Source organism: Coregonus clupeaformis, chromosome 25 (assembly GCF_020615455.1).
Source record: "Coregonus clupeaformis isolate EN_2021a chromosome 25, ASM2061545v1, whole genome shotgun sequence".
In the NCBI taxonomy this organism is placed as follows: domain Eukaryota; kingdom Metazoa; phylum Chordata; class Actinopteri; order Salmoniformes; family Salmonidae; genus Coregonus; species Coregonus clupeaformis.
The window spans coordinates 30,826,148-30,845,004 of record NC_059216.1 but is presented as its reverse complement, the minus strand read 5'-3'; the positions used below and the strand labels follow the sequence as shown (position 1 = coordinate 30,845,004).

Here is an 18,857-nt window from a genome sequence, read left to right as displayed (position 1 = left end):
AGTGATCATCGGGTTCTTGGTCACCTCCCTGACCAAGGCCCTTCTCCCCCGATTGCTCAGTTTGGCCGGGCAGCCAGCTCTAGGAAGAGTCTTGGTGGTTCCAAACTCCTTCCATTTAAGAATGATGTCGGCCACTGTGTTCTTGGGGACCTTCAATGCTGCAGAAATGTTTTGGTACCCTTCCCCAGATCTGTGTCTCGGAGCTCTATGGACAATTTCTTTGACCTCATGTCTTGGTTTCTGCTCTGACATGCACTGTCAACTGTGGGACCTTATATAGACAGGTGTGTGCCTCTCCAAATCATGTCCAAACAATTGAATTTACCACCGGTGGACTCCAATCAAGTTGAATGATGAGCCTCTGATTTGATTGACCGTGTGATGCACGTGTGTTTTCAGACATAATGCGCCGAACATATGTAACGCTAGGTAATCCGTGTCTGCTCCGTGCTCCATGTGTTCCACGGGTGATATGTTTGGGTGCCGTACTGTAGACCCAGGAGTGGCCTTCCTAGCCTGCCTGTCTGTGAAGAGTAGAGAGGTGCGCTCCTGCTCTCTGTGTTCTGATTTAAATACTTTTAGTCCAAAACATCTGTTGCCTGTAAGCCATAACTCATCCTGACACTAAAGAGAAGCTTTGTGTTTTGTCTGGACCAGGGAACTATTATTCCAGACGGCAGAGGAAGAGGATGGGGGGACGAGAGCAGAGAGCGGGGCTCCTAGGCTGCGCCCGCCTGCTCTTGTTTGCAGGAGGACTTTGGGGTTTTTAGGCAGCTGGATGTTGAAACATTGCGACTTGTCAGGGAGAGAGGGATGGTTTACATTCCTGGTAACTGTCCTTTAGTCTTAGAATGTGCACATGGAGAAGAGCACATATGGACTGGTATAAAACAACTCTGGCTTACAATAATACTGAGACGTTCTGACTGAGCCGCGGTCTGTGCCACAGTCTGGGTGTTTATACTGTCTGTCTATCTGTCTGTCTGTCAGTGTAGTCTACAGTGCCTGTGGAAAAAAGCAGGGGAACTGCTGACATCAGTGTAGATAACAATCACATAGTATGTAGTAATTCATGTTGTGTTTATGGTATTGAAAAACATAACATTTGATAATTATTTTTAAATACTTTTATGAAAGCGTCAGTGTCATCAAAGTATTGCATGTTATTAATTCATTAAATAATGTATTTATAAATGCTGGAGAATAAAGGTCAACAGATATACATTTGAAAACAAGACATCTCTGTGATCTTTTCAAACGGTTGTAACAGTTCGGTTTGGCCTATAAATTCTCAATTTCCCTTTGTCCGTAACAGAGAGCTACTGGTGGGAAAGACTGGCTGAAGCATGCATACATTTAACTCTGCCTGCCTGGTATGCCGAGGCTTTCACTGCACTGCGAAGGGTGAATTCCCTACTAATGTATTTCAAGTGAATATTTCCCCTTCTCTTCCTCTGGCTCTTCTTCCACAGTGCAAGCGGCTGGAGCAGGATCTCCTACAGACGAGAGAGCAGAGCCAGACTTCAGCCAACAACTTGAGACAGCTGACTGCCGAAAACAATCAAGAGCGTTCTCGGAAGGTAAATCTACACCCCCCCTTCGCCCATCTCGCCAAAGAATCCTTGCAAATTAAGGCTTCGTGCAGCACAGGTTATCCTTCACTAGGGTCGCGTTCCAAATGGCACCCTTTTCCCTATATGGTGCACTACAAAAGTAGTGCACTATAAAGGGAATAGGGTGCCATTTGGGCCTAGCACTCTGTACATGAATACATGGGGTGTGTACATTACTGTGCCCAGCTCAGTGCTGCTGTTTGCCAACAACTCCGTCTTTAAATATGGCCTCCCCCACCCCTACTACAGTATGCTGGGGTCTTATTTAGATACCAACCCCTAAACCAAAACCAGCCCTGCCCCCACACACCACATTTCCATTTCCATTTTTATTTTCCTCACAGGTAAAATTGTATTGTTTATTCAACCACTCACTGTTTGCTTGTTTTGGCCCTTATTTGGCCTGGTGATCTAAAGCAATAGAGCTGTTGGTTGGGTGATCCAACCACATATTTGATGGGATTTAGAATGACATCATCAACAAGGGCTGGGGACATAATGTCACACACACACCAACACACACACGTGTCCCCTCCAGTGAGGTACAGGGTAAACACAAGACTATTTGATTTCTTCCATTTATCTGATGACGCAGTGCCCCTATGCTTAATGCAGAGCGAGTGAGCTGTAAACATGCTCATTAGATAGGGCTAGCTAGGTAAACGGTGTCACCCCACCGATGAGCCTGAAGTAGCAGGGTTGCCTGAGAGGTCACATGATGGTCCCATTGAGAAAAGGATTGTCAGAGTATACAGTAGATTACGCTGCTATTTGTTTGCAGTCAGGCCTATTCTGGCTAGTGCTTGCCTTGCTTGCTTGCTACTGCGCTGTGTGTAGTCATTCACTGCTCTCCTCTCCTTGTCCTTTGGCTGACTGAGCTCTCGAGTCACCACCAATTGGAATTGATAGAAAAAGCAATATACCACAGAATTACCACATAGCTAGCTCCCTTATTGTTGACTCTGACCTATTCCAACATCTACATTTTATACATCATATTCTCATAAACATTTGCTTTAGAATTTTCAGATGACTACTCTCTCTGGGTGTGATTGCAACATTTTGAATCCTATATTTCACTAATAGAATTCATGATCATGAAAATCTCTGCAACATTTGTAGGCGAGAATGGTGAAACGGACACACCAGATGTTTGTTGATGAAAACAATGAACATGTTTGTGACTAGGAATATTGTGGTCGTTTATTTATTTCAGATGACTATGATGATTTCTTCTGCTTCAACTCAACTATGAGAACCTCTGTCCAGTCTTCTTCTGTTCTTTCTTAAGGCTGCTTGCTGCCAGTATTTGTACTCTTCTTCTTTATTTCTTAGAAGGTTTCTCCAATCTCCACTGATGGCTTATTAAGAAATATATTACATTTTGTTATTAATGTAGCACTTGGTTTTTCTATAAATCCCCTTAATTATAGATTGGCTCCTGGGATTACAGAGCAGGGTTTTTAATTTAAAATGAAACGGGAACAGCTGTCGTAAAATTAGTCAACAGTGCCGGGAACAGATCCACAAAACAATTTAAAAACTCACAGATCTTTGATTCATCAATTGACATTTTACTTTAAAGAAACCAGCTAAGAGAAAATGACTTTTAAAATGATTTAAAAATAGAATGGTCGGTGTCAGAAAGTCTTCTGCTGAAATCCATCTTGACGTGCAGAAAATGTACTCATTTTAAATCTATATTTTCTATAACTGCATGAAATGACTCTCTGAATCTTACTGGTTTATTTTCTAAAGAATTATAGAAACAGGGACAGGGAACATGGCCAACCCAACATTCCCAATTTGTTAACATTTTAAGATCCCCAGACTTGCATTTGATCATGACACCAAATCCTTCCCTATCATGACTAAGTAATGTCAAGTAGAAGTGTTGTGGAGGAGCAGGCTGAATCTGAGCTGCTAGGGCTAGAGGAGGAAGCAGTCGTAATGATTAACTGCATTGGCAAGGCGGGGAGAGGAGAGGAGCATTGCGGTGCGATCATTCTGGGCTGTCAGTGCTTGAAAGAAAAGCTGGTGTGCAAACACAGGTGGTTCAGGGCTAGGGCAGCCACTACAACAGACCTCTTGAAATGACCTGAGCATTGAGAGCAATGAGAACCCCTCAACCCCGGCCCTCTCCTCTCCACCCCTGCCATTTCAGAGGGCCCTAAAGTCACAGACATCTACTCCGCTCAAGACCACACACACACACTCTCTCACACACACAGAGATTTAGGACCCACTTACAGAGCGTCCTTGAGAAGACTGAAGAACTTGTTCTCTCACAGGCACTCACAGACAAAAACATGATTTTTCTGTTTTTTATATACATTTCCATCCACACTGAGGTTGGAATAATACTGTGAAATTGTGAAAATGATAATGCCCTCTTAGTGTAAGTTTGAAAAGACCGCCTGAGATTTCAGCCTGTTTTGGTGGGATGGTGTTTTGGCCTGCCTGGTGACATCACTATGCTGTAAATTATCAAATTTGATTTGATTTTTGATTTGAATTAGTTAATAGACCTATAAGAAAGAGACCAAAGCTCTCTGCCAATAACAGCTCGTTTTCAGTTTTCCCCTCCCCACTCAGACCACTTTCAGACAGTCCAAGCTAAATTCTTGCTTGGGAAATTGCTCTTTCTTTTTCTTTTTGACTGTTTTAATTGAAAACAATCACAGTAAGGTACTTACTGTCAATATACATATACAGTACCCCAAACATTTTTTGACACCTACTCATTCCAGGGTTTTTCTTTATTTGTACTATTTTCTACATTGTAGAATAATCATGAAGACATCAAAACTATGAAATACCACATATGGAATCATGTAGTAACCAAAAAAGTGTTAAACAAATCAAAATATATTTTATATTTGAGATAAGCAAAGAGAAACGACAGTCCATCATTACTTTAAGACATGAAGGTCAGTCAATCCAGAACATTTCAAGAACATTGAAAGTTTCTTCAAGTGCAATCACAAAAACCATCAAGTGCTATAATGAAACTGGCTCTCATGAAGACCGCCACAGGAAAGGAAGACCCAGAGTTACCTCTGCTGCAGAGGATAAGTTCATTAGAGTTACCAGCCTCAGAAAGTGCAGCCCAAATAAATGCTTCACAGAGTTCAAGTAACAGATGCATCTCAACATCAACTGTTCAGAGGAGACTTCGTGAATCAGGCCTTCATGGTCGAATTGCTGCTAAGAAACCACTATTACAGGACACCAATAATAAGAAGAGACTTGCTTGGGCCAAGAAACACGAGCAATGGACATTAGACCGGTGGAAATCTGTCCTTTGGTCTGATGAGTCCAAATGTGAGATTTTCGGTTCCAACCGCCGTGTCTTTGTGAGACGCAGAGTAGGTGAACGGATGATCTCTGCATGTGTTGTTCCCACCGTGGATCATGGAGGAGGAGGTGTGATGGTGTGGGGGTGCTTTGCTGGTGACACTGTCAGTGATTTATTTAGAATTCAAGGCACACTTAACCAGCTTTGCTTCCACAGCATTCTGCAGCGATACGCCATCCCATCTGGTTTGCGCTTAGTGGGACTATAATTTGTTTTTCAACAGGACAATGACCCAAAACACACCTCCAGGCTGTGTAAGGGCTGTTTGACCAAGAAGGAGAGTGATGGAGTGCTACATCAGATGACCTGGCCTCCACAATCACCCAACCTCAACCCAGTTGAGATGGTTTGGGATGAGTTGGACCGCAGAGTGAAGGAAAAGCAGCCAACAAGTGCTCAGCATATGTGGGAACTCCTTCAAGACTGTTGGAAAAGCATTCCAGGTGACTTTCTCATGAAGCTGGCTGAGAGAATGCCAAGCGTGTGCAAAGCTGTCATCAAGGCAAAGGGTGGCTATTTGAAGAATCTCAAATATAAAATATATTTTGATTTGTTTAACACTTTTTTGGTTACTACATGATTCCATGTGTTATTTCATATTTTTGATGTCTTCACTATTATTCTACAATGTAGAAAATAGTAAAAATAAAGAAAAACCCTTGAATGAGTAGGTGTGTCCAAACTTTTGACTGGTACTGTATATTAGATATTCTATTTATATATATCAACAAAGTCCACATCAGTCAATAGTTTGTTGTGTGTCATAACATATGCAGCTTTCCATAGATTGATCTTCCCAGTTCCCACCGAGTCAGAAATGCCAGCCAGTCCCTGCTGCCAATCTGTTGCACTTTGGCCCCATCCGCCCCACCACCGGCTGTCTGCCCTGCAACCTCCTGTACTGTACCTCTAAAAGGTCATGCTAGTTATTCTCCTTCACAGGCCTGCCTGCCTGCCTTCATCACAACAGGTTAACCCGCTACTCTGTCAACCTCATTTGGATATTATTCTAATGAATGCTGATATAATACATATGATTAAAAGAACCTGGCTTTGAAGTCAAGCTCTCCTCCCTGTTGGTGAAAAGTACATATTGACTTTAGAGGTTGGCCCCTTTTTGATGTTCTCTTTGACTTGGGAGACCTTGGTGCCAGTAATTAGAATGATGGTTCTGGAGAACCGAGGGGAAGCTGCATGTACTTAGTCAGGCCAAAGGTGTTTATAGCAGCAGACCAGACCGCAGCCCAGTGCACATATGGTTTCAGCCTCTACAATCCTTGTCCAAGTCATAAAAGGCTTAAAAAAGGAGGTGCTTTTGAATTTTTTTTCCCCACGACATCTTTATGATACTTTTTTTTTTTTAAAGGGAGGTACTTTCTGAATTTGTCCAATAAGAACACAGATTTCCCTGTTGTCCAATCCTCTTCTCCGGTCACAGATTTAGACAAAACCCCTCCAAGCTCTCTCCCTCTTCCGCGATCACACAGAAGCTATAGATATTGCGGTCATTTACAGTATGGCCCTGCCTGCCTTGTTTATTTAGACATCTCCATTGTTTCCTCCTCTCCCAGCTGTTGAGACCATCAATACATCTGTTTCAACGGCTGCTAATTAGCAGGGTCTTTATTGTGGGCCAGGTTTAACCACAGGGTTGCCCAGGACACTCTCACAAGCACAACCACACATTCACTCACACACACAAACACTGTTTACCCAGCGTCCCCTGCTCCCACCCACCGCCGCTACCCGGCCCGCCGGCCTCCCTTCCCGGTAGGCCCTCTGAGTAGGTGCTGAGTGGAGAGACAATAGCATGAATGGGATCCCCTCAGAGCAGCCTCATTGTGTTGGATGCTCCCTGTGTGCTGCTGGGCCTGCTGGCGCTCTACATGCGCTGAATTTAAACGCAGTTAAAAGACATACGCTGCTACGCTGCAGACATGGATAGTTCTCTGTGTGAGAGGAATCATTGATGTTACGTTTGCAGCCTCGGCCTCAGTAGGAAAACTACTGTGAGAACCTGTAAAGAAGTGATACTTCAGCTGCATTTTAACATGGTTTGGTTTTGACTGAACTACTTTTTCCAGTGTTCAGAAACAGAATTCATAAGTGTGTTAACTTTATTGTCAAATCAAAATGTTCAAAATGCAAGAGCATTTGTGAATGTCTTCTTTCACAAAGAGACAGACATGGATGAATAGCATTGATTAAACCACCCGAGCACAATGCCACTTAACTGCTGCAAGCTATGTTTGTCAAACTGTGATGGGATGTCTGTGTGTCTGTCCCTTGTGTTTTTACCAGAAGGTGCTGGAGATAGAAATCTCTTGTGTAGAACATATATAACTACAGTGAGGGAAAAAAGTATTTGATCCCCTGCTGATTTTGTACGTTTGCCCACTGACAAAGAAATTATCAGTCTATAATTTTAATGGTAGATTTATTTGAACAGTGAAAGACAGAAGAACAACAAAAAAATCCAGAAAAACGCATGTCAAAAATGTTATAAATTGATTTGCATTTTAATGAGGGAAATAAGTATTTGACCCCCTCTCAATCAGAAAGATTTCTGGCTCCCAGGTGTCTTTTATACAGGTAATGAGCTGAGATTAGGTGAACACTCTTAAAGGGAATGCTCCTAATCTCAGTTTGTTACCTGTATAAAAGACACCTGTCCACAGAAGCAATCAATAAAATCAGATTCCAAACTCTCCACCATGGCCAAGACCAAAGAGCTCTCCAGGGATGTCAGGGACAAGATTGTAGACCTACACAAGGCTGGAATGGGCTACAAGACCATCGCCAAGCAGCTTGGTGAGAAGGTGACAACAGTTGGTGCGATTATTCGCAAATGGAAGAAACACAAAATAACTGTCAATCTTCCTCGGCCTGGGGCTCCATACAAGATCTCATCTCGTGGAGTTGCAATGATCATGAGAACGGTGAGGAATCAGCCCAGAACTACACGGGAGGATCTTGTCAAGGATCTTAAGGCAGCTGGGACCATAGTCAACAAGAAAACAATTGGTTACACACTACGCCGTGAAGGACTGAAATCCTGCAGCGCCCACAAGGTCCCCCTGCTCAAGAAAACACATATACAGGGCCGTCTGAAGATTGCCAATGAACATCTGAATGATTCAGAGGAGAACTGGGTGAAAGTGTTGTGGTCGGATGAGACCAAAATCGAGCTCTTTGGCATCAACTACACTCGCCGTGTTTGGAGGAGGAGGAATGCTGCCTATGACCCCAATAACACCATCCCCACCGTCAAACATGGAGGTGGAAACATTATGCTTTGGGGGTGTTTTTCTGCTAAGGGGACAGGACAACTTCACCGCATCAAAGGGATGATGGACGGGGCCATGTACTGTCAAATCTTGGTTGAGAACCTCCTTCCCTCAGCCAGGGCATTGAAAATGGGTCGTGGATGGGTATTCCAGCATGACAATGACCCAAAACACACGGCCAAGGCAACAAAGGAGTGGCTCAAGAAGAAGCACATTAAGGTCCTGGAGTGGCCTAAGCAGTCTCCAGACCTTAATCCCATAGAAAATCTGTGGAGGGAGCTGAAGGTTCGAGTTGCCAAACGTCAGCCTCAAAACCTTAATGACTTGGAGAATATCTGCAAAGAGGAGTGGAACAAAATCCCTCCTGAGATGTGTGCAAACCTGGTGGCCAACTACAAGAAACGTCTGACCTCTGTGATTGCCAACAAGGGTTTTGCCACCAAGTACTAAGTCATGTTTTGCAGAGGGGTCAAATACTTATTCCCTCATTAAAATGCAAATCAATTTATAACATTTTTGACATGCGTTTTTCTGGATTTTTTTCTTGTTATTCTGTCTCTCACTGTTCAAAGAAATCTACCATTAAAATTATAGACTGATCATGTCTTTGTCAGTGGGCGAACGTACAAAATCAGCAGGGGATCAAATACTTTTTTCCCTCACTGTATCTGTGACATTACAATTGGTAATCATGTTCAATCTATTCATTGCATTTCTATCTACATCATTCTGAACGGTCTGTCTGTCCGTTGTGTTGTGTAAACAACCAGAAATCCTACATCTATAGGGGATGTTCAGACTGGACGTTGTTCTCTTCTTGTCGACATTTTTCCTTTTCCTATTCTCTTACCAGGAGGACGTGGAGGCGGTCCAGAGAGAGAGAGACAGGGCCCTGGAGCACAGCCAGCAGCTGGAGGAGGAAATACAAACACTGCGAACGTACCACAGGTGACACACACACACACACTTCCCCTTTAAAAATACTCACACACACTTCCCCCTTAAAAATGCTACACCTTCACTATCATCTGCATAGTGAAGATTCAAATATAGGAATCCCGATCGGCATAAGTGTACATTCACAGTTAATAGGAATATATGGTTTATTGCTGCTTGGTACATTGATATGATTTCTGCTGTGGTTACGCAGCTCCAAATATTGGGGATTTAAAGGCACAACAGTGAAATATTATAAGCGATATATTCATCTGCTTTGATGTGACTTAGCAGGATTTTAGTGGGAAGTCATTTGTGTAATCATATCAATGATATAATGAAATGCTCAATCATGCATTTTTCCAATAATACATTTTATGTCATTTATGTCAACAAAAAGTATCCCATCATTTATGAAACAACTGTAAAATACTGACCCTAGTAATAAATTATTATATTCCTGTGTCATTTTGAATCCCATTCTGCACCAATAATACTAGCAGCAGGGAGAGTGTTACACATTCATGGGACCACAGATCATTTCCATTTTATTTGGCTGAAAGGGTTGGGGATGTCACACCCCCATTTTAACTTCTTAATAAAAAATATGGCTGCACAGCAAGACAGATCAGTGCTCTCCAACTTATTAAAAATGAGAAGCATGTTCTGAGCCAGCTCTCCTTCCAACCTACTCTAAAAAATCCATATTAAGAGCTAAAACTGGACCTCATATGCGTTGTTTGCTCTGGATTGAGATAACTAAAATAAGTAATTACACCCTAATTATACTTATAATATTAATCCGTGGGAACTCCTTATTAGAAGTTCTGGAAAATACAGAAAAATAAGGAAAGGTTGCTTTTTTATTTGTTTTAGCTTTAATCCGCCAATGACCGTTTTTGTCATTTGTCATTCAACGGAAGAAATTAACACCTTAAAAAATAGAAAAAAAACATGGGAAACTTGAACTTCCAGCAGTGTAGATATCCTTCATTGTGTATTTTCCATTGGCTCAGAAAGTAGCCGATCTAGTTTGGTAACATGCATCCTGTTCTTAATGTGTCCCATATTCTGATAGTAAGTTTTCTCTTTTGGTTTTATCTGCATCTCATCTGTCACGTGGTGGAGTGTTTGTCTGGCGTTGGTTACCTCAGAGTGACAGATCTATGGTCCTATTCCCACTACGAGATATGAAGGAGTGTCTAAGGAGCGGGGTGGCGAAAGATAATTCTACTTTTCAATTCATATTACATCCTTGCCTTACCATCTGTTGTGGCTGGCAACGTGACATTTTGGTCCGCAGCTCAAATTGACTGTGAATATCACAGTAGCCACTAGCCATTAAGCACAAACTATTCAACAATGACAGAAACCTTTCTTCTAAAACATATGACACTATTGAATAATGCAACCAAACCATATTACACTCTTGAATAATGCAACAATTCACAGGCTTTATCTTCTCGTCTGTAGGCTACACTCATTACATTTTAGCTTCAATACAAAATAGTTGCTATAAGAGCATGTCTTCAAGTAATGTTAGCCTATCAAAAATGATATATTCATTTTTATCAATATCATGCAAATCATTACATGTGGTAAAAGCAAATTGCGACTGAAAACGTGGGTATAAGTGAATTCACCACAACGAGCTGTTTTATCTGGAAGCCCATACCCGCCACAAAAAAAAGCCTCATGATTTGTCAATGTGCATAATTAGTCTGTACTTCAGTCTGATCAACTGTAGACTACTGATAACAAGCACAGATCCAGCTAGCCTAGCGACATCTATGCGCTCTGATCCCACCGGGGAAACGTAGCGTCATGTTTTTATAGCCCAAGCTACAGTATGTATTTATAGCCTAAAATAGGCCCTTTTATTTGTGTTCTGAGAAAATGTGAATGTGATCAAATTTGGTTTATATTCACACTTTGGGTGGCTAGGCTACCTAGGCCTTTTTCATCAAAATGATTGACTTGAATTAATAAATTAACACAATAGTGATGACATACTGTATGAGTATCTTTTTAATTACAGATGCAAAGGCCTACACGATGCAACCCTGCATAGCCCATATAAAACCGTTTTTTTTTTTTTTACAGTTGATTTATTACTGTCATACGCTACAACTAGGGTCAGGAGTTGGTTACGTTAGCCTACTACCAGATCAGGAAAACAATCCCCCCCCCCACCTCTGAAATCATCACACAATGTTAAAAATGAAGGGGAAAAAAACATATCCTATTTGTGTGATCTACATTCTACATGTTTTGGGTGATGGGCTTCCATTGTTTTACGTGGCTCAGTGCAGACGGCAGCTGTGACAATTTCAGAATGTAACAGGCTGTTACTGCAATTTCAGGCCAAAACTCAATAAAACAAGTCTCAAATATTAGGAAAATGTCTATACATTTCAGCTGTTTCAAAAACATTGCTCTGCTATTACCATTTATACTGTAGGAATGTTGACTCAAAAAGATAATTCTGTTCACACTGCCCTGCTTTAAGGGGGCAACTGTTGGGGGTAGTACGTAGCAAGTACGCATGTTTACATTTGAGGAATATGTGTAGCCGACAGTATTTTTATAAAAGGTGCAGTTAATGGGAAGAGGCTCTATGAGAACGCTAGTAGGTTTTTCTGAAGCCCCCCACTTCACCCTGGCTTTACTCCGAGGACACTGAGGACGACATTGCATTCTCCTCTTCTCAGACAATTTGCATTGTGTGTGAACAGGAGGGAGAGAGAGTGAGGAAGAAAGAGATAGATAGAAGAGTGGGTCCTATCACTGGTCCTGTGGTGCTAGACCTTTATGTGGGGAACCACCCTTCCAGGCCCAACAAAGCCCAGAAGAGAAGATGGCTCGGCTCTGTGTCTGTTTGCTCTGAGGATTCACTGGCCCTCTCCATTGTGTCCCCAGGACAACACACCCAATCACATGAAAGGAAGGCACCAGACGTAAAATCAAAATAAAGAAAACGGCATGGGAAGAAGAAGAAGAGAAGGGTCCAAAACGCTAGCGGCCGGCCAGCCTACCACGTCAAAACACAGACTCACATTATGGGGTTCCATGTTCAGAGAAACCCCTGTTGATTAAAAGCAAAAATAGAGAGAAATGTACTAGATGTAGTAGCCGACGGGGGCCAGTTGTTTTAAAGGGTTGACGTTGTTGGAGGGACTGCGGCGGGTGGGCTGAGGGAGAGGGGCGACGGCCGGTGCTTTGTTTGAGACCCAGCCAGACCAGGGCTGCGTCCCAAATGTGTCCTAAATTGCATCCTATTACCTACACAGTGCACTACTTTTAACCAGAGACCTATGAGCCCTGTTCAAAAGTAGTGCACTATATAGAGAAATAGGGTGCCATTTGGGACTCAACCCAAGGCTGCTGGAGGGAGTCAGTCAGCCCAAGCAAGACACGTATTAACACTCCATCTCTGCTCCGTCCGGACGGACAGACGGCTCCCTGGGGAAGGCTGATTATCACTGAGGCTGAGTGGGTCGCACTTTAACACCTAAAAACTCGATAGTCATTAGCTAGGCTAGCAGACGGAAACAAGACAGGCTGCCTGGAGTTTCATACTGGGGCCTTACTGCATACTTTCATATCTACACAGTGATTACACAAAACCCTGATGAAGGCTACGCATTGGCTTTAACAATAAAGAAGCATTTTTATCAACTTCCACTGTCCCTCAAGAGTTGCTGAATTTCCTCTTCACTTTCATGGGACATTTTAGGTTCATTTTAAAGTGATACATAACATACGTCACCATCAATCCTGACTGAGCAACAACAAGGAAAAGTTAACCAGTGCCTCAGACTCAGGGTTAGCCCTGCCTTTTCAATCTGTGCTGCCCAATACATTTGGCGGATTGTCTGGGAGCCCTCACAGCAAGCTAAACTCCATCGAGATAGAAACGGAGGAAGTAATTCAAAACGCACAGCAGCACCCCTGCAGACCCCCGAACCCCCAAACCCCAAAGCCCAAATTGGTTTGTGTTCCTACATCATAGGCAGGTGATAGAAACCAGTGATTTAGGGACAAGCCAGTATAAACAGCGTGGACACTCCTCCCAGTGCTGAGAGTGTCTCACTGTGATTTATTTATATGGTAGTAGGAGCCAAGGTATCCTGGTCCAAGATCTGTTTGTGCTGTCTTGCCAACTGCTATGGTCTTTAATATATTGTCATACCAAACATGACAACGACCATAGGGGTTGGCTATACAGCATAAACAGATCTGGGACCAGTCTAGAGCCAATGTACTGTAAGTGGCTGTCCTCCCCAGTAAATGTGCTTTGGCTTGGGACACTGTACATGTGTCGTAAAAGGTGAGGTGACCTGGCTGCCTCTCAAAGGTGCCAAGGTAGGTAGTAACCAAATGTTATCCTGTCCAGTATGTAACTTGGTGTACCTGTCTGGTAACAGGAGAGGTCTGTGACCAGGCTGTCTCTGCTGACCTTGTGGTTTATTTGTTTAGAGTCTCTATTAAAGGGTATTTTACATACCCAGCCCCTAACAATCCTCCTCCACACTAACCATTAACCATACATACGTCCCAAAATGGTACCCTAAACCCTTATATAGTGCACTACTTTTGACCAGGGCCTATATAGGGAATAGGGTGCCATTTGTGACACAGCCCATCTCTAGAATTGGAGGGCAGGTTTGTTGAGCTCTAGCGTCTGTGCTTTGTTATCAGGTTAGGGGAGTTAATGGTTAACTGTTTTGCATTGCAGACTGTTCTGTAGGTCACTGGCAGAAACTGGAGCAGAAAGCCACCATGTTCAGAAACACAGAATGGATAGTCATAAACATTCTATAGATAGACGCACAGACGCACAGGAGCAGGTGGGAAGATAAGAATGAGGAATCTGGAGCAGAGCGTCACTTATTGTAAATACTGTACTTCATGACAAGATAGTCATGGGAGCTTACTAGGCCTATTTCTCACTCCAGCTAGGTATTTGGATGAAACGTGATCAGATCAGTACAACGGGAGCTTCCCAGCTAGATTAAACGGACACTCGTCCTCATGAATGGAACGTGATCAGCTCTAACAGTACAGTACATGCATGGCCTTGTGCTTTTGTTGTTGTTCCAAGGAGCACTTCCCATGGAAGTTGTCAGCACTATTAAAATTGGTGCTAAAATCCCCAAATTTTACTTTAATATGATCACAGTAGCAGACTTCAGCTAGAAACACAACTTCAAATGACTTCTCATCTGGTTTGTGGTCTCTCAATAGATAGCTCTCTGTCGCTCCCTGGGAGAATCTCAATTGGTTTTGCTCGCCTCCTCTCCTCCGTCCTCTCCTCGCCTGGAAAAGGGCAAAGGTAATGGAGGAGAGGAGGAGAGGAAAGGTGGAAAAAAATGGGCTTGAATACATTTAGACTCCTTCTCCACTCACGTGTCATCAGGCAAATTACGTTTACAGGGATGGAATCCCAAAAGAAATGTGTAAAGTCATCAAAACAAATGTAGCTAGTTGTGCAATACATTTTATAGATACAATGATAAGTAGTATATTGTTTTTAAATGTGTGCATGCTTTTCTCCTTCGAGAAAACAACAGCTGATTCAAAGGTGGTCTGGCGGATTTTAAAACACTTCTGCGGGAGGATACTCTTGTGCATCCTCTGCCGAACTAGGTAATTAAGGAGGGGAGCAGACTCCTTCGTTCGCCTACTAACGAATTTACACTCTCTTCTGTCACTCGACCACTTATCGGTTTCCGGGTCACAGAGTCGTCGAGAAGAGGACGGCCTTTTGCCCAATTCAGAATCTCCCCCTCTATCTCTCATCATCTCTCTCTCCTTGCTTCGTTCGCTCTCTCGCTCTCCCAGGAAATGAATTTGAACAGTTTGCGGACAATGTCTCTCTCTCCTGTTGATTGGTTTCCATGTCTGTTGTAAAAGGAGGGGTATAGTGTAGCGGGGGGGGGGGTCAAGGCGCAGTAGCCAGGGTCAGATAAGATAATCCATAGTGAACGTCCTCTGCCCTGCCTTTGTTTGTCACAGTCATCGGACCTTCAGACCCAATATGTTTACATTTAATTAAACAAAGCACACAAACTTTACATCACTTCCCATAGCTATCAATAGCACATCTGAATTGATTACCCTCAGCTCTGAAAAACAAGAGGAAGCATTAAACAGGAGCTTCATCTTCCCCCTCTGAAACTCATTACAGGCCAGAATGACTGATATGATTTTAAAGCTATGTCCACACGCCTACCTGGAATGGCGGCAGAGACCTCTGGTCATTAATCTAGATGAGGTTGTCAGCCGTCAGTGGACAACTGACTATAATGTCGCTCATAGAGCTAATGGAGGATAGAAAAGGTATTGCTATCTTACTTAGCTCAGGGCTCTCCAACCCTGTTCCTGGAGAGCTACCGTCCTGTAGGTTTTCGCTCCAACCCCAATCTAGCGCACCTGGTTCTAATAATTAGCTGGTTGATAAACTGAATCAGGTTAGCTACATCTGGGGTTGGAGTGAAAACCTACAGGTGGGTAGCTCTCCAGGAACAGGGTTGGAGAGCCTTGACCTAGCTAGTTACCAGCCCCTTCAATGAATGGTCTTGTTTTTATGTTATTGATATTTAACTCTGCTGAGGTACAGTGGGGGGTTTTATCAAGCAAAATATGGAAAATATACTGTAAATCTTTCAGTTATAGAAAGGGAATGCCCTGGGGTTATTTCATACTTAGTTATATTGCAAGCCAAGGATTGTGTCATCCAATGGCCTTCATCAGATTGTTCAATGATCTTCTATTTTATCTCTGTGCGTCAATAACAGTGACTTGAAACTCATGCTGAGGGCTAAATTAAGGATCATATATTGGTCTGTGGAGAGAGAGAGAACTCCTCATGACACAATCTCATTTTTTATCATATTGCCAGTGAGACATATTTTGTAAATATATGTTTTTCAATTGGTTGGACACATTCTTGTGTGACTGTCCAAAAATATGCCTTGGAATTGGTTTGGGTTAATAACTGAAAACTGGGGAAGGGCAAAGGTATTGTTCCATAGTTCCTGTACTGTAATAGAGTCAAGAATAGAGTAATGAAGCTGGAATAGGTTGTGTCCCAAATGGCACCCTGTTACCTATATAGTGCACTACTTTTATCCCATTGTCCTCAACTCTGACTATGTATGCATCCCAAATAGGGTGCCATTTGGGATGCATTCATATTCAGAGTTGGGGTCAATGGGTAATGTTTTGGTTTCCTCTCCTCCCCAATAGATAATGGGGTTTTTCAGCCCTTTACTAAGGTGAAGAGTACCCTACACTACCCTACCAAGCTCTATTGATAATATACCCACACCAATGTAGTGTTTACAGTACCTCAATCTTTCTCTTTTTGAGAGCTGCTTTCTCTCTCTAGCTTTATTTGAGAGATTCTCTCTCTTGCATCTCATTGGAAAACACCTGTCTGCTTTCACCTTGAGCTCCTATGTCTCAATCAGTTTGATGCTCTCAGTCACACTGGTTTGATGCTTTCAGTCAGTCAGTCCCGTCAGTAATGTACGGTAATATATTCCACTGACATTCTGCTGCATTATTGCCTCCAGATATTGTCTCATATAGTGACATAGCATTTGAATATTAAACTTGTCTCTTTGCCATGGGGTGTTGATACAGAATAACGTTCCCTACTGTAAGTTAAACTGCAGGCATGCTTTCATTGGTTAAGGTCAAGTTTCTGTCTGTTTGTGTTAGAAATGTGGCCAGCTGCACTCTGACTGCAAAGTCAAAACTGGAGAGTAGAAGAGACTTGTTGGTTGGAAGCCTGTTTAGTGCATCACCCCTGTACTGCACTTTCAATCTACAAGATCTACTATTGTATCCTTGCAGAGCTTCCATACTTATTTTTTCTACAACCTATGCTGTACTTGTTGTACTTGAGGTTGTTTTCAGTAGTTGTGCTATACCTCTTTGCTGTTCAGTCGACCCAGTATGTACAAATATTTTCCTCCCACCCAATTCAAAGCCAAAAGATCATATCAATGTGTCAAGTGCCTTGTTAACAATCCTAACACTATTGTTGTTAGCTGACATCCTGTAGCTTCCTGAAGGACCGGTATGATGCGGGTGATGTGTTGACAGTCATCGTTTTACTGTGTAGCTTTTTCACGCCCGATACATTTTTGTATCTGTGTGATGATGGATTATTGTGATGCAAGGGAAAATTCAATTAAGTATAATCTCATGTAATTCATCTTATCTCTCCCTACAGCCTGCACCAAGCCCAGTGTGAGGCAGGGACCACCAGTCAAAGAGGGCAGGGGGCCTCATCTCTCAGCTCTCCATCCCAGACCCTCCAGACCAAGCCCCTCCAGCCCAGGGAAGCCCCCTCTGGTCTGGCCAGTCCCCCCCAGCAGCAGCCCCTCCTGGCTCAGCTCCAGAGAATGGCCTCGGAGCACCAGAACACCCAGGCCCAGCTACAACACTCCCAGGAGGCAGCAAGGGAGGCCAACGAGAAAGTACAGAAGTGAGTAGCTAACTAGAGTACAACTCTGGTTTTACAGGCCCCTCACTAATGACTAGCCCATGAAAAACTGCTACTATAACAAGTCTACTTTCTCAACCTCCTAAAATGAAGGATCAAATCCACCAGCGGCAATTTTGTTTCACTTAATATAGACACGCTCTTAACCCCCGCCTTGTTGCCCCATGGCAAGAATTTGGTAAACGCATGCTCCTCCGTAGCCCCTGCAACAGATTCCCCACCCTGCCCATCCCCAAAACCTTCTCGCCCCCCCCATGACTCCTGCTGCACCCCTCCCCCACCATATTGACTTGTGCTAGTGGTGTCCATGCTGATGGATGGTTGGTTGCTGGTTGTCTGGGAGGCCTTCTCTCCTCAGTCCCAGCCTGATCTCTGTTGCTCCTGCACCCTCCCATCCTCCCACAGTCACACTGGGGCTAGCCGCTAAACAAACAGCAGTCGCCCCGCTCATCTATTTGCCTGGTGAATTAACAGGGGGGTTGGGGGGTGGTGATGGAGGGGGGGTGACAGTTCTCAGCACTGGAAAAGCTGAAAGGCTTCCCCCCACACCCCTCGGATTGGGAGGGAGAAAAGAGGGGATTCTGGTTGGTATTGTATTTAAACGATCCTCACTGGAGGGCCTCCATTATACTGGAAGATCACACAGCGTCTTCTACAACCTTCACTCTAAATGTAAAAACGAACGCACACTTCCCGTATGAAGGCAACATTTTCAGTCCTCTGGCTCAACTGCTCTTGCAGTGTGCAGACTGGGAATAGTTTGCAAAACTGCAGCTAGCAAGTACTTTGCGTGCACTGAACTAGTGCAGTTACTGATGTTTTGCACTTTTATGACGTTTATAAGGTAGTGTTGACAGTTTCAGAGCATGGTCTGATCCTTTCCCAGAAAGAGGCCTGTCAAGGCTGTTGGATGTGTCAAGGTGTAGAGGGTGGGCAGAGATGGCAGCCCAGTGCCAGGAGGAGCAACAGCAGCAGGAGCATCTGAAGACAGTCACACTCGACCGTTAACTGACCCCCAGATGGATGGCCCTGGTCCTGCTGGGATGCGTCCCAGATGGCACCCTATTCTCTATAGTGCTCTAGGGCTCTAGTCGAAAGTAGCTCACTATGTAGGGAAATAGGGTACCATTTGGTTTGTGGTGGTG

The 18,857-nt window shown here is 43.5% G+C and overlaps 1 protein-coding gene across 4 annotated transcripts in view; it reads left to right on the top strand.

Annotated features, from left to right (window-relative positions):
* Window positions 1–18,857, top strand: part of mipol1 (mirror-image polydactyly 1) — a 92,181-nt gene that overhangs the window by 68,087 nt on the left and 5,237 nt on the right. For all 4 annotated transcript variants that reach the window (XM_041848091.2, XM_041848089.2, XM_041848088.2 and 1 more), the window contains 3 exons: window positions 1,473–1,580; window positions 9,112–9,206; window positions 17,440–17,694. In XM_041848091.2, the coding sequence (XP_041704025.1) occupies window positions 1,473–1,580; window positions 9,112–9,206; window positions 17,440–17,694 (458 nt within the window). The remainder of the gene's footprint in view (window positions 1–1,472; window positions 1,581–9,111; window positions 9,207–17,439; window positions 17,695–18,857) is intronic.